Source organism: Anastrepha ludens, chromosome 4 (assembly GCF_028408465.1).
Source record: "Anastrepha ludens isolate Willacy chromosome 4, idAnaLude1.1, whole genome shotgun sequence".
NCBI classification, from domain to species: Eukaryota; Metazoa; Arthropoda; class Insecta; order Diptera; family Tephritidae; genus Anastrepha; species Anastrepha ludens.
The window spans coordinates 25609853-25635908 of NC_071500.1; the positions used below are offsets into that span (position 1 = coordinate 25609853).

The 26056-nt window shown below is 38.0% G+C and overlaps 1 protein-coding gene across 15 annotated transcripts in view; it reads left to right on the forward strand.

The window, feature by feature from the left end:
* LOC128861275 (bifunctional heparan sulfate N-deacetylase/N-sulfotransferase) overlaps positions 1-24882 on the forward strand; it is a 377981-nt gene extending 353099 nt beyond the window's left edge. For all 15 annotated transcript variants that reach the window (XM_054099278.1, XM_054099282.1, XM_054099287.1 and 12 more), the window contains 2 exons: positions 9817-10169; positions 21727-24882. In XM_054099278.1, the coding sequence (XP_053955253.1) occupies positions 9817-10169; positions 21727-21829 (456 nt within the window). In that variant the 3' untranslated portion in view covers positions 21830-24882. The remainder of the gene's footprint in view (positions 1-9816; positions 10170-21726) is intronic.
* Positions 24883-26056: the final 1174 nt, after the last annotated feature.

Sequence of the window (26056 nt, forward strand, 5' to 3'; positions counted from 1 at the left end):
TGTGGAGCCAAACAATGTATCTTGCCTTATGACCAGGCGCGGAGTTTGATTGAGACTGAGGAGTCTCTTGTAAAATGTTGACACTGTTGTGTTTTTTTTTTTTTTTGTAAGCATATCATTCATATCATCATTCATTTTTCCTTCGATCTTTTCCGACTCATCGTTTTACTAGCACACTCTACTTGCATTCTCAATTCGAAAACAATGGATTAAAAATATATCATTTATCAGCAGTTTTGTGCCCTATGTAATGTGAGTCGCACTATTTCAGTTTTTCCTGCAGGGATGCTCACATATTCGAGGAGAAAAACCCCAATGGAGTACATCATGAGGGCTGATGTGTGTGTATGTGCGTGTGTAGTCAATGGGGCGTGATAACATGGATTTTCTCAATTCACACCTTGCACGCATTAACACATTCTCTCAGGCATTTCATTGCATACATACATGCGTGTGTGCGCGTGTGCATGAATTTGCGACTTACTGTTTCTTCACCCAGTTGAACACTTTATTTGTGGTTTATTTTTCATGCAACGTGTTGCACAATTTTCCGAATTTTCGGGTTTATTGTCTGCAAGTTTTTCAATTTGCGACCGCAATACCGTTTGAATTTCACTTCGTCATCTGCAGCCACTTGCTTATCTGCACTTCAATCCGGCCACCACTCATCGCTTTTCGCACACTTTACTTGCCGCATACTTTCTTCTCAGCTTGTTGCAATACAAGCATGTTTGTGGCACCCCAACAATCCAAGTCGACTCAATTTGTGGCCACCCTACTTACGTATTTAAGTACTTACGTTGCACATCTTTGGCTGCATTTGACCATTTAACACTTATCGGCTTACATTTATTGGAATTTATTTCCATCTCTATTTTAGAATGGTGAACTTGTATCTGTATACGTACACGAAGCAGAGCATGTCAAAGGCACAATTTTTTTGTTTTGTTTTGCACTAATAGAAATCGAGAAAATTGCATTTATTGATATGCGTGGATATATAGTGAATATTTACAAAGGTATAAAGGCATCTGTCATATTTGTTTTTACTTTAAGGTACTAGGTCATAAATTTTTTTACAACAACAGTTTTACAAAGCTATTTCAGAATTAAGATACAAAGATTACAAAGTTATATTTTATAGTATTAAGAAAATCAAGAAATTATGTGGATCAAAATTTCCAGTTATCGTACTGCACTTTAATCAATTTAGCAATAGACAAAACATTCGGGGAAATATAATTTCGCTTCAGTTTTCGTTAAATGTTTAATGAATGTGGTACTCACTGATCGGACAGCTTTTCAATATCGCTCGTTTGCTAGAAGACCAAAGTCATAACGAAATAAAAATAAAATAAAAAAATGGCTTTAAAGTTTATAATTTCCTCAGGCTGCATTCATACAGGGCAACTTTTGTTGCTTCAACTCGTAACTTGTGGAAGAGTGGGGGACGAGAAAAGGAGGTTTAACACGGAGTTGCTCGTGCTCGGTCAATATATGCTTTCAGTTCTTCTCACTGTGGTTGTTGGCTGTAGCCTGAAAACTAAAACAATTGCAAGCAACGTAGTGGTACTGTGAGAATGCGGCGAGCAACACCAAAGAGAATTCGCAAAGCTGAATCAACAAAAGTTTACCTGTGCAAACGCGTCTAAGTAAAAGTGAAGACATATTTTCTTCTAAAGGCTAGAAGTAACTTTAAGTCGTGAAATTTCGCCAGCAACATGCCCTTGGCTTGCCGTGAAATGTTGCTAGCAACATTGATTGTCAAATGAGAAGAAGAAACGTGAAAGTTATGAGCATCGCGCCAGAAGCAATTGGCAAATTTTGGTAAGAAACGTGTTTTAAACAAATTCTTCTTCTTAATTGGCGCGATAACCGCTTACGCGATTCTGGTCGAGTTTAACAAAGCGCGCCAGTCGCTAACCGGCGCCAATTGGATACACCAAGTGAAGCCAAGTCCTTCTCCACCTGATATTTCCAACGCAGAGGAGGCCTTCCTCTTCCTCTGCTACCACCAGCTGGTACCGCATCGAATACTTTCAAAGCCGAAGCGTTTGTATCCATTCGGCCGACATGACTCAGCCAACGTAGCCGCTGGATCTTTATTCGCTGCACTATGTCTATGGCGTCGTAAAGCTCATACAATCAAATCAGCAAACTTAAACATACAGGGCCCGCCATCTATCGTTACGGATTTGAACTAGGTATTATTTGAAGAATGGTAACACTTAGCTGCCGTCTGATTTGACAGGAAATTAGTTTTATTCTTCCGCTGAACGAAAATGGTTGTGTATACGCTCAAAGAATGCTGGGAAATATTGCGACATTACTTTGAAAATCATGGTAATGTTGCAGAATGTGTACGAAAATTACGTACGGCAATGGGAAGAAGAAAATCACCGAATAAAGCGTATGTGCGTTACTTTGCGAAAAAGTAAGAGAAACTGATTTGCTTATTGACAAACCAACGCGTGACCGACCAAAAACCGTGCGTACACCCAAAAATATTGCTGCTGTGGCCGAGAGTTTTCGTGAATCACCAGGAACATCAGTTCACCGTCGTTCTCAACAATTGGACATTTCGGAGACATCATTGAGACGAATTTTGCGTAACGACCTTGGTATGACGCCGTACAAAGTCCAATTGGTTCGGCAGCTGAAGCAAACCGACCACCCAATGCGTTTTCGCTTCGCTTCATGTGCTTGGGATCGACTTGAAGAAGATGAAGACTTTTACCGAAAAATCATCTTTTCGGATGAAGCTCATTTCCGTCTCGGCGGGTATGTTAAGAAGTAAAACTGCCGCATTTGGGGCTCAGAAAACCCGCACGCACTCAAAGAAAAGCCGATGCATTCACAACGAGTGATGGTCGATTGGTGCGGATTTTGGTCGAGAGGCATCATTGGTCCATTTTTCTTCGAAAATGAGCGAGGAGTGGCCGTAACCGGCAATGGAGAGCGTTACCGGGACATGTTGAACGAATTTTTGTTCCAAGAAATTGAAGAGGAGGATATTGGTGGCGATTTGACGCCTTTGGATTATTATCTTTGGGGTGCCGTCAAAGACCAATGTTATGCCAACAAACCAGCAACAATTGATGCACTGAAGACCAACATACGCGATGTCGTAGGTGAAATACATGCGCATACAATCGAAAATGTGTTGAAAAATTCTCAAGATAGTCGATGAATATCACACCATGCGCATCCCACAATACCTTTCAAGCTAATTGTTGTGCTTTCGAACGCTTTGTACGCGGTTCACCAGTTGCTGTCCACCCAGATGACGATCGTTTTGGTTCTGGAATGAAATGGTGGATCCATGTTTCATCCAATGTCACATATCGATGCATAAATTCCGGTTTATTATGAATCATCAACATGTTTTTGCTTTTGGTCAACAGCGAGCAAACGTGGCACCCTTTTTGAATAGAGCTTTCTCATAGTCAAGTGCTCATGCAATGTAAAGCCAACGCGTTCTTTTGATATCTTTACAATGTCAGCTAACTCACGCAATTTCACTTTTCGATCATTCAAAACGATTTTGGGAATTTTTTTGACGTTTTCTGGTGTTACCGCCTTTGGTGCCATTTGGACGTCCACTGCATTGAGCCTCATCGATGTTCATTGTTTTATTGTTTTTTCTGACAGAGCGGAGTCCCCATAACACTTTTCAAGCCACTGCTTCGCTTGAACGCTATTTCTTCCCATCAAGAAGCAGTGTAAAATTTAGACTCGAAATTATTTTTGATCCATTATTTTGAAAATAAAAAAAGTAGCGTCACTCTTAGCACAATAACTCCCGAACTAAGGGATAGAAAATCATGAAATTTTGAGCAACTGGCTTTTTAAAGTTAAGGAGGAGTTAGATAAAAGGTGAAAGCAATAACACTAATGCCATCTATGTTTTACGCCCGAGAATTTTCAGTCTATGTGCGGACTTAAAATCTAGTAGCCATATCTGCATACTTACCTAAAAAACTTTTTTTTGGATTACGACGCTCTTGGAGCAAATTAACGATATTTATTTCTTCATGTTAACTACGAAACACTGGGTCATCTAAGTTGCCTGTGATATCAGCGATTTCATGCTTAGTCAAACTTGGATCTTCACAAACAGTATCAAACACTTGCAATATGATTTCTGGTGTTGTTGCATCTTTTAAACGTCCACTGTATGGCTCATCTTCAACGCTTTGCCACCACTTTTAAACTCTAAAACCCTCGATACACAATTGAAAATGAAGAAGCAGATTCCATTAACATTTTTTTGTTATGAATTTTTGTTGCTGATAAATCTTTCGAAATGATGAATTTCAACTCAAGGTAATTATCGATGCATTCCATTGTAAAAAATACACTAACACAGCAACTTCAAAAAATTGCGTTAGAAATAGATTCAATGGTGTAAAAACCATAGAAGTGTTGGTAAACTATTTCGAGTGTCAGGTCATCGACATCGACAACTATCAATCAAGTCAAAGAAAAGTTAATCAATAACCGCAAATTAACCATCGGAGAGGTGGCAGAGGGCTTCAGCATTGCTTATGGATTCGTTCAGAGCATTGTAGTTAAAGTTTTGGGGTTTGCGCCGTGTTGCTGTAAAGTTGCTCGCTGGGCCTAAATTTCATGCAAAAAAAAGGATCAACGCGGTCCCCAAGACATGACTTCCAAGTATCAATCCGACTCAACATTCATCAAACGCATTGTTATTGGAGACGTGCCGTGTATTTGTGAGTACGACATTCCATCCAGACATCACAAAATTGAGTGATGAGCTCTGAATGAACCAAAACCAAAAAAAAAACCATGTCGTTTTCAGTGCTCACTGTTTTTATGGATTACCACGTTATGGTACACCGCGAATTTTTTCCAGAAGGTCAGGCAGTTAATAAGGACTACTATTTGGGCGTTGTGAGACGTTTACGTGAACCAATTAGCCAACAAAAAAAAGATTTGTGAGAGAACAACTCGTGAATTTTTCACCATGAAAATCCACCGTCGCACAGTGCAATCATTATCAGGAAATTTTACCCCAAGAACGAAACGAATACTATCCAACAGCCATCGAATTCACCTACGATTTTATTCTATTTGATCGAGTCAAAAAACCATTATGAGAAAACTGTTTTAATCGAAGACGGCACTGATGGCTATATCGAAAATATAGAAAATAGAGCTCCAGAAATGTTTCGAGAACTGGATCAAACGTTGGCATAAGTGCGTTGCAGTTGATGGGGCGTACTATGAAGGCGATAATATCACGTTTGATGAATGAACTTGTATTTTGAATTTCTGAATATATTCGGGGAACTTTTTGATCAATTTGGTATGCGAGCTTTTTGTGTTTTTGTTATCAAACTTCACATTGTCTTTTTTCGTTATTTGGACTTAATTCTATTCCTTATGACTTGATACTCAGAAACGGAAAATTATAAGTGAATGAGAAAGAATACAACTGAAGGAATCGTTGTTGAAAGAAAAAATAGAGAAAAAGAAGATTATATTGTATATATATATTTGGTGCTTACACCCTTTATTTGGTGTTTGGCGGAGCTCCTCCTCCGATTTGTGGTGTGCGTCGTGATGTTTTGCCACAAATGGAGGGAGCTACAGTTTTACACTGACTCCAAACCGCAGATGATTTTTTATGAGAATTTTTTTTTCATGGAGTTTGGCTACTACCTGCCGAGGGGCGACCCGCGCTTGCTATCGATTTGTGTTTCATGCACTTTCGAATGGTAGAAGCAGCTTACAAAACAAGTTTTTTTTTAACAAAAATTTCATTCTTTAAATGTCTACTTTTAGAAGCGAATTTTTACACTGAAAAGAGGAAACTATGAAAAGCCTTCTAGCCTACTTTTAATTAGAGTAAATAATCGAAGAAATAAGCAAAATACATTTTTTTGACAAAATGGCGGTTTCTCAAAAAAAAAACAAAAAATATCGATTTTTGACCAAAATTTCGGTCTTAAATTGTTTATAAAACAAATTATTTATCCGTGAGAAAAAGTCTTCGATTGATTACAAAAATATATATTTAAGAAGCTCGTGCTAAAATTTGAGACTAATCGGTTTAGCCGTTTTTGAGTAATGTTGGTCACCGACTTTGAAAACACCATTTTGAGAAAAACGTGTTTAAAGTTTGAAAAACACTTTACATACCCTCTGAAACGCCGGAACGATATTAAATTTTTTGTGTGTATTCTTGGCGGCTGCCGTAGCCGAATGGTTTGGTGCGCGACTACCATTCGGAATTCGCAGAGAGAACGTAGGTTCGAGTCTCGGTGAAACTCCAAAATTAAGAAAAAAATTTTTCTAACAGCGGTCGCCCCGCGGCAGGCAATGGCAAAGCTCCGAGTGTATTTCTGCCATGAAAAAGCTCCTCTTAAAAATATTTGCCGTTGAGAGTCGGCTCGAAACTGTAGGTCCCTCCATTTGTGGAAAAACATCAAACCGCACACCACAAATAGGAGGAGGAGCTCAGTCAAACACCCAAAAAGGGTGTATGCGCCAATTATATATATATATATATATATTCTTAAATATATGTACATTAAGAAAATATTTGAAATTTTTTGAAAACTCTAACTGTAGCATGAATAAGTAGGCATGTATAACCCTTATTGATCGCTCGTTATAAAAATAATGCCAAACTTACCACTTTTATTTTTACTATTTTTGAGCACACACGTTTCAGAAAACAAGATGAAAACACGGTGCTTTAATGGATAATAAAACTCGTCCACCTTATTTAGATCCGACTCAAAATTATTCAAACTAAGTTTCCGTCCGTCCGCCTTGCGATGTTACAAGCCACAGCTTCCATTGTCTATAAGGCCCTGTTTAATATTTACTAAAACGTGTGTTGTTGTGTGGATATATATTATACAATTTTATCGGACCGAATTCAGCACTTCCTTGCTTATTTTTAAATCCTAACAAAATTTGCCAGACACAATTCATGTGTAATAAACAAAATATATATAGAAATTAATTTGATTGGAAAAGGCAGATTAATGGTAACACAATTACTTATTTACCAACTTCGAATTCAATAAATCGCCTAGCCAATAATTATTCACATAACATCTATAAATGGCTTGTGATGTCCGCTTGGCCAATTATTATTATTGAACCGCAATCAGTAGAAACAGAGTTTCTGATTACCAAACAGCAAGTAGAAAATGCATATTTAGATTTAATTGGAATTGTGGTAATGGCCAAATAATCCATTGTTTTCCCCAACTAAGTGCTTACAAATATATCTATGTGTGTGTCAACATTTATTTTAATGTTTGCTTTCTATGGACGCTCTTCATAGGGTTTTTGTTTCAATTAACATCAATTAGTGGTTTTGGTAATTTGTTGTGTAGTTGCAAAAATCCTCCGATTGTTATTCAGCTTAGAGAATTGCAACAAAAGTAGCTAAAATTGTGTGTGAATTGTTTTGAAAGGTTTATAGAGGCTCTAAAATTATACAATATATTGTACAAAAATAAAATATAAGTTTCGTATTTCATTACTATATATTATTATTTTTAAATGAAAATAAAATTCGACGTTGTAGAAATTATTCTTTTCAAAATAATCTGCTTAGATTACTGTTATCTCAATGATGCTGCCAATGTTCAGTTTCGCTCAAAATTGAGCTGGACTATAAAAACATTTGGGAAGGATTATCTAAATCCTGCAAGATAAATCAGAACATGATAAAGTGGCACACTAACGGAACCCTCACCTGGGAAAGTGCAGACGCAGCTGTCTGCGGACCAGAGAGAAAGTATACTCGAAAGCGCTATATTCATACATAGCGCTAGATTCATACAAGTACTAGGTTGGGCAATAAGTTCATAGCATTTTTACCGAAGACTTTTATTTAAACAAAAAACTATAATTATATCAATAGGTTAATCAGTTATATATTCGCCGTTGCTGTTTATAATCTCCTCCCACCTCTCGACCAATTTGTTGATGCCGTTCCGCCAAAAATCGCCTGGTCCGGTGTCAAAGAAGTTGTTGAGCCAATTTTTAGGGGCCTCTTTGTTATGGAAGGTAAAGCCCTTCATATATAATAGTTGGCAAGGAGCGGGAAAGGGGGTAGTTGGTTGGTGCAAAGTCCTGAGAATACGGCGGATGCTAAAGGACCTCCCATTCGAGCACTTGGAGTGCGGCTTTGACGACTTGTGCAACATGTGGCCTGGGGTTGTTTTAAAGGAGTGTGGTTTGACCATGTCAATTAACTCTTTTCTTTAGAATAGCCTCATGCACGCGGTGGAGCTGGACAACGTAGAGCTCCTTGTTGACCGTGGTATACTTGTCGTGCATTTCCAAGTGCACCATGCCCTCCTAGCCCCATCAAACACATGTCATGATCTTCTTTGGATGAAGATCCGGCTTGAGACTCGGCTGTGGCAGATTTCCTAGAGCCACCCACTCCTTTATTTGCTTTATTTTGATGTAGAGGCACAATTTCTCATCTCCCATGACGATTCGGTACAAAACGCTCTGTATATGATCGTGTGTTGTCCAATGGCGTGCGAGATGCTGAGAAGCAATTTGAAGGCGACTTTCTTTATTTTTTTCGTTGAGCTCGTGAGGCATCCAGGCTCCCAATTTTTCGGTAAATCACATTGAATGAAGATGACTGAGAATTGTCTCATTATCGCAAACCATTTCCGTGGTGTAGACTCTTGCCAAAGAGTAAAACGGTCAATAAGGAATATGAAATATTACCTGCAAGTTGTGCGCAATTTGCGCGAAGCAATCCACCAGAATCGCCCGCATTTGTGGAAGAACAAAAATTGACTCTTGCATCACGATAACGCTCCTGCTCACACATCGTTGCTTGTGCGCGAGTTTTTGGCTAAAAACAACACACTAATGATGCCACAGCCACCGTATTCCCCAGATCTGGGCCCCTGTGACTTTTTCTTGTTCCCGAACATCTATAAATGGCTCTCCCAAATACGAGGCTCAATGAATTTCTCAAGTGGTGTTTAGCCGCACAATATTTGGGCTATCGAGCTCCAAGAAATCTTTATCCGTTATGCTTTGCGTTATTTGCATTTTTCCGATCCAATTCCATCCACACTCGTCGGTGCTCGCTCATTAATTTAAAAACGTTAGATATTAGAAGGACGAGATTCTCCCTCACTTCCGTTTGACTCACCAACACCAGTCGAGAAAATTAATTACGGTCCGCCTCGGGGAAGCTTACGAAATCATAATATTTTCTATTGTAGGACTAATTATGCTTCCAATTCTCCGATTTCTAGAGCTGTAAGAGATTTTACGGCGGCCGCCGTAGCCGAATGGGTTTTAATTCATTTGAACGAAACTCGTATGTCAAAAAAAAAATTGTATGTTTTAAAAATGGACCAAAAAATAAAATACTAAAAACAAAAACAAAAAATCTTGTTTCGTTTCCGTTTTACACGCTTTTAAAAAAAAACCCAAAAAACACAATTTCAAATGAGGCGAGGGCCTTAAAATTATAAAGTACTACTTCAATATGTTATAAAATGAATTGTCTAACTAGATTTTAAACTATAAAAAGTGTTAAATTTCCTTCATTAAAATGCAATAAGTAAATTTAAGTTCAATTAACTTTTGATTAATCTCTTTTTCATAGTCTAGAAGAAATACTGATCTTTTAGATTATTAAATGAATGCATAAATAAACCGAGCCATAAACGAGTTCACCCAGAAAGAAACATTTCGCCCCATTAATGCTGCTATTTCTCACACACAACTATCTCCGTTCCGCTGAAATACTTGAGTACTTACTTAAAAACTGTTCACTTCTATTTACAGGTAATCACAGCAGGCGATTCGGCACCCAAAGCTCTAAAGGATTTGCGCAATCGTTGCTTAAATCCCGGCAAATATGCTCAACATCTGGAACATTGGCTGGCCTACTATCCCGCCCAGCAATTGCATATTATCGATGGTGAACAGTTGCGTCTCAATCCAGTGGATGTGATGAACGATTTGCAACGTTTCCTTAAAATCCAACCGACATTCGATTATTCGAATCATTTGCGTTTCGATGTGAAGAAGGGATTTTTCTGTCAAGTGGTGAGCGAGAAGCGCAATAAGTGTTTGGGCAAATCTAAGGGGCGTCAATATCCATCGATGGACGAACGTAGCACCAAGTTACTGCAACGGTGAGTGTTTGAATGTAAATGCGCTATGTTTTGTACGCAAAGTTGGGTAAATGTGGTTGTCGTGTGTTTGTGTGCGTGAGGATTCACATATACGAGTATACGTATATATAATGAAATTGCAAAGTGTACGAATGCACTGTGATTGGTGAGGTGTGAAGTACAAAATAATGATGGCTGTTGTAGGTACACACTGTAGTTTGGCATGCGACCACACACAAACTTACACCCTCATATATATGCGCATTTGTGCTCACATAATTAAGTCACTTTATCATTTTACAACAGGTACTCGCAAAATTTTTCATGATAATTTTTATTCGTAACTTTTTTATCAAAAAACTTATAAATCAAGGTACGAAATTTACAAAAATTTAACAAATTTTCATAAAAATTTGCAATTTTATAATAGGAAAGTTCAGAGCATTACCGGGTATACGGTTTTATAGCCCATTTAATTTTAATAAAATTTATAAATAATTTCAATAAAATGTATGTTTCAAGACGCTCATAAATAAAAAAATGTTTATACGATTTTGAGAATTTCCTTCAATAAAATACACAGAATTTCGTGTATTTCGCATGACAGATACGTTCCCAAAAAATTCCTGTAAAAAGAGAATTAGGTGAAAACAATAAGAAAAAATTCTTCTTAGAGTTCACTGAAGAATTTATTTTCGGGCTCATACCTTTTAATTCATTAATTAATATATTATTAAACGGCGAGAGCAAAATCTTCCGAGTCTCAGAATCTTTTCCTGAGACTAATTTAAATGCTTCGCTCATGCCTCGAAAAATCTCACTCCAAATAGAGTGATTCAAGAAATATTCGTAAAATATTCAAAATCGTGTTAAAACAAAATAATTCGTGTAAAAAAAGAATTTTTTTCTTTCTTTTAAACTCGTGTTAAATCAAACTCTAGTAAAAAGAAAATTAGGTGTATGTGCTTTAGATGGAATTTATGCTTTATAAAAGGATAAAGTGACTTAATTATCTGCACACAAGTATACATGCACATAGAAATACGCGCGGCTTACGAGAAATGCCGAAAATCAATTGAGATTGTGTGGTATTTCCATGCCACTCTGAGGCGCCAATATCTGCATGATTTTGATGGTTTATTGCTGGAGTTTTTTAATTTCATTTGCATGATTCGCTTGCCTGCCATCGTGTGACAGCGAAGGCGGTTTAGGTAAAGTGCATTTCACTGTTTCCTAAATTTATTTTCCGCTTTTGTTTCACCAACTTCGGTACATTCGTCGCTGCAGTGTCACTTTGCTCGTTGCATTCGTGACGTGCCTAGATATGCACGTAAATGCGTTGCTTGGCCCAATGTGTTTTTGGTTCCTTTCTTTTTTAAGCTGCATTTTTCTGGTATTCACTCCCATACCATTGTTACCAAACGAAAGCCGGAATACAGCATCCTGCAGTGACAGTTTCAGCTCCTGCCTTCATTTAAGTTTAAAGTTTTTCATACAATTTGAAAAGTTTGAAAGTTTGCTCGTGTTGCTAGATTATCGACCTCATGTATGTTTGTATGTACATATGTATATGCACTGGCATGCCTATGCACTACTAGGGTTGCTTTTTTTTGTCGGGACAGACTAGCAAGTCTAGCAAGGCAGGACAGATTCCACTGATCTGCCTTTGCAGTAAGCATGTTGGGTATGCGACAAACGCCCCCGAGGAATTTCGCATCTTATGTGTAGGTCAATCAGCCTCTAAAGGATTTGCAGCAAGAAAGATGAGAGACTGATTGGCCTAAAGGGGAGACATGTGAGCTCTTGCCAGCCTTTGTTATGAACACAACCCTCACAGCCATCCAAGATCCCGGTATATAGCCCCTGGCTATGTAGCTCGCATAGGCTTACCATCAGGACCAGGCGCCTTGAAGGGCCCGAAGGAGCCAATGGCCCAAGCCAAGCGGTGCTCATCCAACAGCCAGCCCCGGTTCTGAAGACACATTGGTGTACTTCCCAAGCTGGTGCTGCTAGATACCGGATTCGTCGGAAAATGAACGTTGGGAAGCAGTTTTATTGATTCCTCGCCGCTCATCGCCTAACGTCCCGATTCATCCCTCAGGTATCCCAAGGGTGCTGAGCTCCTCGTGAGTATTCGCCTTACTCTTGAAGACGCATGACAGCCCTTCGCGCTTCTACAGAAGCTTCTCCAAAAGTCTCTCTTGACCTTCCTAATTTCGAACTTATCCATCCTGAGGGAGACTTAATTCTTTCAAGAGGCGTCGGCACGAAGCCCTAAGCCCAGAAAGCTCAGCTGTCCACCAAGGCGGTTTCTCCTTCTTAGGGAGCGTTCTAAGTGGACACGAGCTTTCGAGTGTCTTATTACCAGCTGAAGTGAAGATCTCCACCAGATCATCGATCGCTCTCTCCGAGAGATCTAAATTTTCCCTTGGTGCTTCGGGGGGAAGGTTTAGCAGATCCCTGCCGTATGTGTCCCAGTCCGTTCTCCTCAGATTCCTGTAGAAGGGTCTTTTTGGACGGGTTTCAATGAGAGAAAATTGAAGATACCTGTGATCCGAGAAGGAGTGGGTGTTAAGCACCCTCCAATCGGGAATTCGGTGTAACAATGAGGAGGAGGCCAGAGTAAGAAGGAGATGGCTCCACCCCGTCCTCATGCGCCATATAGGCCGACATCAGCCACAGCTTTCCGGCAGGGCCCTGTAGACTCACAGTCACAATGTCTTCATTGCTAAAATTAGGCAAATTAAGTTCCTTTCTGATGAGCATACAAGATCTTGGTTTACTTAACCCGCTATACGCCATCAGTTTATATATTTTCGTCCTGAGTCCAGAAATACCGCTGCTGCTCAGTCACGGCTCCTGGATCAGAACTATATCACCTCCACCTTGTTCAAGGCGGAGCAGTAAATTTACGAACGATAATCGATAATCCTCTCCAGCACCCCAAGGTCGGTGTCCTAACTCTCCGAGGCCAGAAACCTCTCCTCCTCCGCCCTGTCCAAGAATGACCTGATGCTTATGACGGACCCTGGTCGTGAGGGGGCGTCACCAGCACTACTAACCTCCGACGTGACGGAGTCTATCTCTATGTCCACAGGAGCTTCCTCAACTGTGGGCCAAATAATCACTGTGCGCTAAATAATCAGAGATCTCTTGGTTCCTAATTAATTTCAAGAATTCTTCATATTGCACAATCGAGAACTTTTTATTTAATTGCCAAGAAATTATCAGAATTAGGCGCTGATGCCATAATCGTTCGGCATCGTCATAATATGAAAACTTGCACCATTCGCTAATAATTTCAGCCTACCCTCGTGTGAGCATTCATGTGTTGTTGTTAATTTTTGTTGGCATTCCTTGTTCGCATTATTGGCGCTTCCTAATAATGTATACTTAATTAAATTTGGATTAAGTTCAGCTCATAATCGTTATTCACACACTCAACAAAGCATGAATAGGCTGACAGCAACTGAGCAACGGTGCTGTAGGATTGAAAGTTGAGTGTTAATTAATAGAAAATTTATAGTATTTACAAACAGATACATGAATTATGAAATTTTAATTGGAAATATTTGAAGAAAAATGTAATATTAAATGAATTAACTAAAATATAATTTTGAATACTTTATTGAAATATGAAATAAAGAATGCGTCACAGAAATTAGTTTCCATTGCTAAGTATTACTTTCTCCCTCCTTTAGGTTAACTTACTAATGGAAAACGATATCCATTATTTTTGCGTAAAATTTTTGCTCAAATTTTTTTTTTTTTATTATTATTATTTACATTGTAACTAGTTAATAAATTATAAACTAACGAACAATTTGGATTTATTTTTGTACAATACAACTAAATTTAAAAATACTCTGCATCAGGCTTGCAGGGAAATGGGCTACTGCGTGAGTTGGTGCGGTTTTTTTCGTTTCAGCCTTTCTTTCCATTTAACGGGGTCAATTAGGGCTGAGGCTTCGCTATTTACATGGTGGCGTAGTCTTTCCATATGAGACTTAGCGTTGATGTTGATCGAAGTGGCAACTGATTCGATGCCAAGGTCGCGTTCGATATCGGTGTTACGGACGTACCAAGGTGCATTAACAGCGCATCGTAGTACCTTATTTTGGAATCTTTGTATGGATTTTATGTTGGTTGAGCTTGAGCAGCCCCATAGCTGGATCCCATATGTCCAAATTGGTTTAAGCACCTGCTTATATAAAAGAATTTTATTGTATAGGGATAAGGCTGATTGGTTGCCCATAAGCCAGTACATATTTCTAAATCTGATATCTAACTCTTCTCTTTTCTTTTTAACGTGAGCATTCCATCTAAGCTTGGTATCTAGTGTCATACCTAAGTATTTGGCGGTGTTGTGATGCGGGATTTGTACGCCGTTTATATGTAGTGGCAGATATTTGATTTTCTTCTGTGTGAAGTCTAAATGAACCGATTTTGTTTCGTTTAGTTTTATGCGCCATTTAATGGTCCACTCGGAGATTTTATTTAAATAAATTTGAAGGTTTTTGATTGAGTCAATCTGAGTTTCTCCTACCGATAAGATGGCTGTGTCGTCAGCAAAAGTTGCGGTGGAGCAATTTATGTCAATAGGTAGATCACACGTAAAAAGAATATAAAGAATGGGCCCCAGCACGCTGCCCTGTGGGACGCCAGCTTTAATTTCCTTAAGTTCGGAATATGTGTCTTCGTATTTTATTCGGGAAAAACGATCGGATAAGTACGATTTTAGAACATTAAAATATTGTATTGGTAGAAGCGCATTTATTTTGTTGAGGAGCCCAATGTGGCAAACTTTGTCAAAGGCTTTAGACACGTCGAGAAAGACAGCAGAGCACACCTTTTTTTCCTCAAAGGCGTTTTCAATGATGCGAGTAATTCTGTGCACTTGATCGATGGTAGAATGTTTTGTGCGAAAACCAAATTGATGCACTGGTATTATATTTCTTTGCTTAATAATTATGTTGAGACGTTTGGCTAAAAGCTTTTCCATCAGTTTTGATATAATTGGTAGGAGCGAGATAGGCCGATAAGATGTGACATCATGCGCTGGCTTCCCTGGTTTATTAAACATAATTATTTCAGCAGTTTTCCAATATATTGAGATATGGTGCAATTTGAATGTGGCGTTCATTATTTCAGTAAACCTAGATATCGTGCATTGAGGAAGTTGTTTTAAAATTTCAGCAGTAATAAGATCATACCCAGGCGCTTTTTTTGATTTTAGTTCATTTATTTCACCAAGCAATTCGGAATCCGTAACAAGGGGAATTTCGGCATCAGTTTCATAGGTAAGTGGCTGCATTCCGGCTATCCTCGACGTGTCATATGGCTTAAAGATGCCCTCGAGGTACTCAGCAAAAACATTAGCTTTTTCTTTACTGCTTTTGGCCCAAGAACCGTCTTCTTTTTTGATTGGTGGGTACTGTGTTACTGGCTGTGAAAAGTTTTTTGTACATTTCCAGAGCGAGTAATCAGTGCTGCGTTCGTTCGATAAGCTCTTTAGATACGTACTCAGAGATCTGTTTTTAAAATCTTTTATTTTCCTGGAAATTTCTTTCGTAATTTTATTTAGTCGTTTTTTGTCGGAGGGAGATCTTGTTTGCTGCCATCGTCTTCGTATTTTGCGTTTTTCTGCGACCATATCTTTAATATCTTTGGTATATTTATGACCTGATGTGACAAACTTTTTTTCCGAAGTGCTACTCCAGGCTGCCAGTTGTATAAGGTTAGATAATCTTAATATTTCATCATCTAAATCGGAAGTGTTGGTAATTTCTACATTGTGATTATCCGCGGTTAAAACGTTCCTAAAGTATTCCCAATCCGTACATTTATTTGTTAGCGTAAATGGCAATTTCTTGATAAGCGCATTTTCATATAATGTTAATAAAATTGGAGAATGATCCGAGTTCATATCCAACCCGCTTTCTATGCTGATATAATTAGCTGATATTTTTTTGGCAATGAAAAAATCGATTAGGTCGGGTATTTTTTGTGAATCCGTTGGCCAGTATGTTGGAGTCCCAGTAGAAAATGTTATACATCCAGTCTGTTGAAGAGCTTTGCATAATTCTCTACCTTTTGTAGTGGTTAATCTCGAGCCCCAGTGTGTGTGCTTCGCATTGAAGTCACCGCCCATTAAAAATCGGTTGTCGTGACTATTAATTAGCTCTATGTATTGGTCGCATTTGATCTGATGTTTTGGGGGACTATAAACTGCAGTGACTGATAAATTCCTATCACTCTCCACTGTTATGGTTATTGCTTGAAATTCAGGTATAGAGATGCTGCCTTCTTCGTAATGCTTTATATTGTTTCTTATAACAATAGCAGCGCCTCCTCGTGCGGCGTTGTTTGGGTGAATTGAATGGTATGTATTGTAGTTTTTGAATTTGATATATGACTGCTTGGTAAAGTGCGTCTCGGATATTAGGCAGATGTCGATTTTTTCGGTTTCTAAAATCATTTCCAGCTCGCTTTGATGTTTAAACAAGCCGTTTGCATTCCATAGCATTATTTTTAAAAATTTAGTCATTTTTATTCAACTAGGTGTAGTGTTTTTTCGATCTTCTGCAATCTCTTTTCTAGTGCAGTCATATACTCGTTTTGTGTCGTTATTTTTTCCAATATTTGTTGTAGTATGTTAGCGTTTTCCGAGTGATTGTTTCCTTTTACTACCTGTGAGAATGTGGGTCTTTTAAGTGGTGTAGTATTGTTTTGCAAAATTGGTTTGCTGGTAAGGTTATTTGGGTAGCTACCTATAATATTTTTATTTATATTTTTGCCTTGAGTACTATTTATATTATTTTTTATTTTTGAGCCAGCTCGTTGATCACGTATCTTTTGTAGTTCTTTGGCAACAACACATCCCCTGTAGTTCGCAGGATGGGACTCACCACAATTGCAGCATTTTGGTTGTTGTTGTTCAAGCTTTGTGCATTCAATCGTTTTATGCTTCCCTGCGCATTTGACACACCTTGGTTGTTTGCCACAGTAGTTTTGCGTGTGCCCATACGCCTGGCATGATTTGCATTGCGGTATGAGTTTTGATTGCCTCACTGCTTCTATAGTAACAACAGAGTGTAAGATAGTTTTTACTTCATGTATTTTCTTAATGTTTTCACTGGAATCAAACGTAAGGAGAAACATATCTAAAGGTTCTTTAGTTTTCCATTTCAATTTATTGACTGCGCTGATGGCTTTAAGTCCTTGTTTTTGAAGATTTGATATTATTTCTCCTGGATCACTCGTATGATGCAAGTTCTTTACCATCACCTTAACCGGCCGGGCTTGCTTGTTTTCATATGTATACCAAGATAGGTTTTTATTGGTCAGCATTTTTGTCAGGTTTCTATAGTTATCAGGATCTGATGCATTGATTTTGTAAGTATTATTGTTTAGAAGTTTAATAAGAAACTCTTTTTTCATTTCCTTTTTCGCAATATTAAAAATTTGTTGGTAATCGCATTCTCCAGATATCATTATTGGTGGAGGTCGTGGGATTTTCTTCTCTTTTTGCTCAAAGGATGCTTTTGCAGTCACTTTTGAGTTAGAAGCCTGTATTTCAGGTGATACTTCAGCCTTCCTTTTCTTACTTGGCCTTTTTTTTAGGATCCAATCCGTCTCTCGTGCAAGTTCTTCTTCATCCGTTTCATATTGTACGTTAGTATCATTTTTTTTAGGAGGTGTACTATTTTTTTTAAGGTTTTTATTTTCTGTTTTGAGTAAATCTAATTCATTCTTTAACTCCATGCACATTTTTTCCATATTTTTTAACTGGTTAGCTTGTTGGCTTATTATGTTTTGATAGTGGATTAAGTTATTTGCCATAATTTCATGGTTTTTCGCTAGTTGGCCACCTCCGGGTGGAGGCGTTCGTTGCATAATTTATGTACTTCGTAGTGTGCGCTGGGATATATGTATGTTTAAACACTTATCTACTAACACAGCACTTTGGGTTCGAAGTTTAGTCGGTATAGTAGATACCTTTTCGTTGAGTCGGTAATGCAGTTAACGATGACAGCTGTTCTTTCGACCCACGAGATTGTTTGTTTACGTGATTGTTTACACTCTCTATAGCGGGTTTTTTTTTTGTTTTTTTTTTTTTTTTATTGTAATGTTTTTTTTTTTTTTTGTTTTGTTTTTTGTTTTTTTGTTTCTCTCTCTTCTATTGTTCTTTGTTTTCGTGTTTAGTCTACCGTACAATAATATATGTACATATATGCACAGCGAAACTAAAAACGCATGAATATGTATTTTGCTAATCACAAGTTTTGTTCACATGTACATATGTGTGTATATCAATAATCACAGGCTCAATATGTCACCATTAAAATGGTTAAAAGTCACCAACGATATTAATACACTTAAAAACTGCGGAGCGAAATCAAAACACGTCTGTTTCCTCCAAATGCCGAATACATCTCTTGAAAGTGTGTCAAATGGATCAAAACTATTTTATGGTCGATATTTAGCTCCTGGGCGTTGCTACGACTTAGGCACCGTAACATTACGTCTGCTTACCAAAGTGGCCGGTCAACCTCGATTATTTTTGTGATGTTATCGACATTTTCTTTCACATCAAAAACGCCTGTACTAAATAGACGAAACCAAAATTATACGTAATTAGCTGTCACAGTATCGGCAGCATAAACACCGGCCTGGCTTGCATTTTCGCCTTTATCAAACGTACTAATCTTCTTCTTTATTGACTTCCATTGTTAACACCCTGTAACTCAGAACTGAATGGAACAAATAAAAAACAGCAAACGATTTTATTTAGTGTGAGAATATCACCCTGACAACGATCATAGGCTTTGAATTGTTTGATCGATACTTTACGAGATATCGTTCACTACATCCATCTACCCAAAAAATGCTGTATTTCTGTGTCTCCCAACTTAATATTTTGCGCCCAATAATGAAGAGACAGTAAAATAATAATTTAAATGGCTTTTTTGTTTTTCAAAATATTATCCTTGGAAGTCAATACACTTCTGCATTGGCCTAAATCAATTTTCAAAGAAAAAACACGGCGACCATTTACTTTGAGGTGCAACTTTTGTTAGACTAAGCTCGTCTTGGACAATCCACCTGTTTTGTTTCCGACTCATATGCATAAGACTCGTCACATGTTACTATGTCATAGACGTGCTTAGTACCACCGCAGCTGAATTTCTTCAACATTTCTTTACCCCAATCGATATGAGTCCTTTTTGGGGCGATTGTCAATTTATGCGGTATCGAACGACCACTAATCCCACCAATGGTCTTTCAAAAATCGAATTAAAATCGACAAAATTATGCGCAGTCTAAGTAAGAGGTCCAAAAAAAGAGGGTGTCCTGGCGTGCATGCTTCCAACCCAACTAAATGAAAAGTTAGAGTTTCAAACTAAGGTCATCCGATGAAGGAATGTACAAAGAATATTCTAAAAAAATTTGCAGTAAATCGGTCCATTAGTACTCGACGTATCCTCACCGCCAGCTCGAAAACGTAGTTTTGAGAAAAACGCTTTCAAAGTTTTCAGAAGCGGTCGGATCGGAACCGATGCCATGTCACCAAACAGGCTGTAACTCAAGAAATTATAGGCTAAGGGCTATAACTTTTAAATGTGTAAAATTTGCAAAAATAATTTCGATTTTTTTGAAATTCTACACTAGAATACCCTTTAAAACTGTAGGACCCCCACATTTGTGGAAGAACATCAAGACGTGTGCCACAAATAGTAGGATAAGCTCGGCCAAACCCAACACAACGGGTGTAAGCGCCAATTATGTATAATCAGAAAAAACGAACCGCGATCATTCATGAAGTATAAAAGTTAAGTTTGAAATTGTTTTTACATGAAAGTATGTACAAAAATACGCGTCGCAATTACCCAGTAAGCCGTGTAGTCTTCATCGTTGTCGAGTATAGCCTGGCATCTTCTTCATGCTTTGAAACAGTTTTTAGCTCGTCGACAAAGAGGACCAGATTTTGCGAACTTGACGCACGAGTTGCTTTAAATCATGAACTGACTTTCCGGCAAGATGTGTTTTCATAGTTCCTCACACATTTTCAATGGGGTTGGCGTCTGGGGATTGGGAAGGTCAGTCCAATACTGTTTTCTTGTTTTGTTGCTTCTCAATGTATTCTTCTGAGAGCAGTGGTTTTGATAATGTGCCAAGGTAGGATATGTTCGCCTCCTTCAGTCGACACTCACATCTATTCCCTTTTTAGCAAGAGTTCCGCTTAAAAAGTTGGACGATCACTTTATCCTGCTTTTTTGTCGTCACTCGCATCAAGCTGCGCTCGGAAAAGTCATCAACGTTTTTGTACTCCTTATACCACTCACTCATTTTATTTGGTTGCGTTTACGGGAAAGTTTCGAATGACACTAACCTGAGTTAGCACTCGTGTCGTTGTCCTTGAGTGGGACTATTACGCAGCAAAAAGCAGAACGAAATATATCTTGAATTTACGAGAGAAAAATCGGATATTTTCTTCTGACACAGATTAATTTAGTTGGGATGGAAGTACAAGGTGGGCTATGTAGCGTTTGCATTTTGAACCACCTATTTTTTTGAGAATGGTAACACAAATGACATGTCAAATGTGTTCATAATTTACTTAAGGGTTTGACATTTACGAAATGGGACGCTATACGCTTGAACAAAATTGGGAAATATTGCAAACCTGTTTCCAAAGTGGGGAGTCTTCTTCTTCTTTTCTGATTTTCACATCGGTGGCTACGTCAATAAGCAAAATTGTCGGATTTGGGGCTCAGAAAATCCACACGTTACTGTAGAGAAGCAAATGCATCCACAACGAGTCACTGTTTGGTGCGGTTTTTGGTCTGGCGGCATTATCGGGCCATTTTTTTTCGAAAATGAGCGAGGAGCCGCGGTTACAGTAAATGACGAGCGTTACCCTGGCATGCTCAACGAGTTGTTTCCAAAACTTGAAGAGGATGACATGGACGACATTTGGTTTCAACAGGACGGTGCAACTTGTCACACTGACAAAGTTACTCTCGAACTTTTGGCTACCGTTTTTGAAAACCGAATAATCAGCCGAAATTCCGATATCAATTGGCCGCCTCGGAGCTGTGCTTTAAGCCCGTTGGACTATTTTTTGTGGGGAGCCGTTAAAGACAAATGCTATACGAACCATCCAGAGACGATTGATGCTTTAAAACACGAAATCGAAGTTGCTATTCATGAAATTAGAGCCCAAACAATCGAAAATGTGCTTAAAAATTGGGTTGATCGAATGGCCTACTGTAAAGCCAGTCGTGGCAGTTATTTGAACGATATTATTTTTCGTTCATAAATGACAATGTTCAATCTTCAAAATAAAAAAAAATTTTTGAAAAAATATTGATTCGTTTTTTTTTGATAGCCGATTCAAAAAGCAAATTTTACATGGCCCACCCTATAGCAACCATCAGATACGTCATCCAATGTGTTCCTTGCCCATCAGCTTATTTGCTTTCCCTTATTGAAGTTTTTAATTATATTATTTACGCACTAAATAATTTTGTTGCTAATCCTAATATACACATCTTTTCCTCTCCCCCCCCTGCAGCTATTATCTAAGCCACAATACAGCGCTGGTGAAATTGCTCAAGAAGCTGGGTTCTCGACCCATACCACAATGGCTGAAAGATGACCTCTCAACGGGCACGTGATAGTTAATGCGTTTCCGATGACAGCACAATAAATTGCGAAAACAATTCGAATTGGTATACATACGACTCAAACAACAAACTGATATGGAAAACGAGGCGATATACGAGGATGAAACGCCTAAAAGTGTACAATATAGACATCACAGACGTAACAGCTGGACGCGATTTAAGCGAAATTTATAAAAAGCAACGATGCGACGATGCGGTGAAAGCAGGTAAAAGCCGTAAATAAAAATTGGCATTCATAGATAATTGGCAAATTAACAGTTACGGATAGTTGTGCGTGAACAACAGGCAACTAAGAGAATGGGACAAAATTAGATCGAAGGCGTGAGAGGACGCCGTTAGAGTCAATATTTAGTTGATAATAAGCAATAAACACTAAAAAAAAAGCAAAAAAAAATATGTTAAATGTATGTAAGTTTGTATACGAGTAATAAACGAGGTTAATTTAGTTTTATTTAATAAATAGTCATATGAATGTATGCTAAGAGAAGCCGAGGCAGTCAAAAAATAGACGCGAACTGCATTTTATGTAATTAGAATAGTATTTACGCTTATATGTATGTAGTTGTGTGTGCACACATTTGAATATGGCTATGTAAATACTGCAAAATATTGTCTAATTGAGGTCATGTGCATAGTGTATAAATATATATAAATATGAATATGGATAGGCTAATTAGGTGCATACAAATAATATAACATACAAATGTAAAAATTAGTACATATCTTATGGGTAGTGATTGTTGTAATTGTTGTAATTGTATATTCAACTGTAACTGTAATCAGCAACTTTAATTTTGAGCCTAATTATGTAAATACGTGGGAAACGAACCACATTGCAGACTGGAAAAAGGTACACTACCGTTACGAGCAAAAGTAGGATTTCGCAGCTGTTCCTGAACTGAGCTCGAATAGACATTTTTTTTTATCAGATTTGAATTATATCGTAGAAACTAGTATTGTAGGTTTATTATATACATTGAGCTGAAAAAAGCATGAACATGGGTCCGCAGGCACAGTGAAGGACTTAAGCTTACATACCACAGCGTATTTTATTATTTCCCAGAAGGTATATAAGCGGCCACCGTAGTTGACTACCATTCGGAAGTCAGAGAGAATGTAGGTTCGAATCACGGTGGAGGATCAAAATAAAGAAAAAGTTGTTTCTAATAGCGGTCGCCCCGCGGCAGCCAATGGCAAACCCCCGAGTGTATTTCTGCCATGAAAAAGCTCCTCATAAAAAATATCTGCCGTTCGGAGTCGGCTTGAAACTGTAGGTCCCTCCATTTGTGGAACAACATCAAGACGCACACAACAAATACCCATACAAATCAAACTCCAAAGGTGTGATATCACACGGTTTTGGTGACCACTCCACTGGTCCGAGATGAGAGACAAATTGCTCACCGAAAAGACGAAGCAGTAAATCCATTGTTTCACGAGCTGTATGACAAATAGCGCCGTCATAGTGGAACCAAATGTTCATATGATCACGGTCTTCGATTTCCGGTGTCAAAAAGCCGTTTGCCACTGGCGTCAGCCTCGCCTTTGAATAAATATGTCACGATGTTTCCTTCAGCCCATAGGCCGCACTAAACGGTGTTTTACAATGGACAGAGCCACCATTACATTCTTGACTTGTCTCGCGTTGCTCTTTAGCCCAAATTCGGCAATTTTGCTCTTTCGCGTAGCCATAGTACCTCCAATCTGATCACTCTTTAGTATACCGATTGAAAATAGTATACCCTTTCTTCATTTCAAGATTGGTGCTTTTGAGTAAACGTCAATATGGGCGTATGTATAGTTCCTTGCATATGAGACAAGACTGCGTTTCAATTTATTTCCAGCCAGACATTAATTTTGCATGCGTTTCCAATTCATTCAAATTCAATTCTCTCCTAATAAGGCCCTTCTCTTTCGATGCTAAAATTTTCCTATATCTCTGTGCTACCTTCTGGCAACTGGTCATCAAAATAGATGCAGATTTATTAAAAGTTTAGTGATAAAATAGTATACCTAAAAAATAGTTAGATTAGTAATTGCACACCTCAGAGCATGCAACAGTTTTCAAAGCCTATTTTTTTACACCTTTACTATACTTTTTGTTCACATACTTGATTCTTCCGAAGCTACTTCAGATATAAAAGCTAGTGAATGAATCTACCAAACTTTGACTGAACTCAGTGGACGATTTAGCGTGCAATTCATGTTGGACAAATATATAAAGGAAAAATTCATTTTAAAGTACAAAAAAAACGCAATACTTTTTAATATTTGAAACACAAGTTGAGTAGTTACTCGTGGACGACTTCTTCCATCAAATGCTTGTAAAGTAGAAATACCTAGATGCACCTCTAATTGTGCATTTTGCATCTGGTGCCGTACTAGTTTCTCCCTGAAATAACAGTTCAAGAACTGAAATGTTCGATGAGTAGTTGGGTTTTAACTATAGTGCACTAATAGGAAAGTTGGATACACCTTGAAATGATGGTTTTGAAACTGGTTGTATACTATCTACTCTAGGACTAGTTTCACTACTTCCATAACATGCTTGTAGGGTATAAATATTTTAATTGATTGCATCTGTAGTTGTTTATTTTACAACTGGTCCACAACTAGTTACACTGGGACTAGTCCGATTACTTCCATAAAATGTTTTTAGAGTATAAATAAAAGAAATGACTGCATCTCTCACTGATCATTTTTCAACTGGTGATGTTCTAGTCACTCTCAAACTAGTATGACTTCCTCCATCAAATACCTGTTCAGGAACTGGAATATTCTATCAGTAGTTTGGCTTCCAACTCTAGTGCACTAATAGGAGAATTAAATATAGCTTGAATTTGTTTCGTTTTGCAACTTGTGCTGCTCTAGTCACTCTCAAACTAGTATGACTTTCTCCATCAATTACCAGTTTTTGAGCTGAAATGTTTGCTGATTAGTTGAGGTTTTCTCTTCATGTTTTTTTTGCATACCCTAAATGGTCACTTTCCAACTAGTACAAATCTAACTACATTGGAACTAGTATTCCTTCTGCCATGAAATACCAGTTCACGAACTAGAATTTTTGTAATTGCGGTTTTTCTAAAATAGTTTTAGTTTTAACTAACTGGTCACTGGTCTTCTCGTAACTAGTACAAATCTAACTACACTAGAACTAGTACGCCTTCTGCTATCAAATATCTGTTCATGAACTCACTGACTAGTTTGGCTTTTCACTGTTCCGCTAATCTTCATGTATTTGCGTATATTCGTTAATTACCAGGCGCAACCCTGGTCTGAAAACGTTTATAAATAATTGAGGCAAGGAAGTAAAATAAACACGACACGCAAAAATAATTGTTAGGGTCTGTGCTGGGAAAGTTATTGATCGCAAAAGCATATCCTTGTTTTCTAATGTATTTTACTGTTGGGCACGGGAATTTTCAGCCCATTTGTTAGCTTCTTTTAGAACTTTTTAAAACTGGAAAATTGTCGATTGACGTAAGTTTTTTTTTGTTATTACTTTTTTTTTTAAGGAAACTATTTTGCAGATAGTTTTCCAATTTATTGAACAATTCGAAAGCAGTAAAATCATTACTTTATTTATTTTTTACAATAAACGCAGCCTCTGTTTTTCCAATGTTGAGCCTAATAAGGAAAATCGAGCTTATTTCTTTTAAAATTTCATTCACAGATTCAATGCTGACGTTTATACCAAATGTAGTGAATGAATTATTTTTTATCTGGCAAAATTATGTTTGCAAGATTTGGTTAGTAAAACTTGTCTAATGGCTAATGTCCGGGCGCACAAGTTGTTTTCCTCGCAAGCGCAATAAAATCACGACGTAAACTTAACTAAATGTGTGCATGAAAAACCTTCACACTTTATCCGGAAAAAAGGGGACTTTTTCCATTTTTTCCATTTAGTACGTAACTGCTTACTCACATTTTTTATATTTTGTCCGCCTATGAGAAGTGCGCGCCCGCTCAAGAGAATTTTTTGTGTAGATTTTATCAAAAATAACTGCCCGCGTCCAGCCAAGAGAGTGTCCGCTTATGACAGATTAGGCTAGGTAGTGCTGGCTGATCTGTAAACCAATCTCACTTACACCGCTAGGGTCCATTGTGTTCCCCATTTATTAGGAGTCAAATTATTATTTTATGTAATTCTTAGTGCACGTCTTCGCGAGTTATAACAGGCTGTTCAGCCTTTTGTCAGCAATATCCTTCAAGGATGAA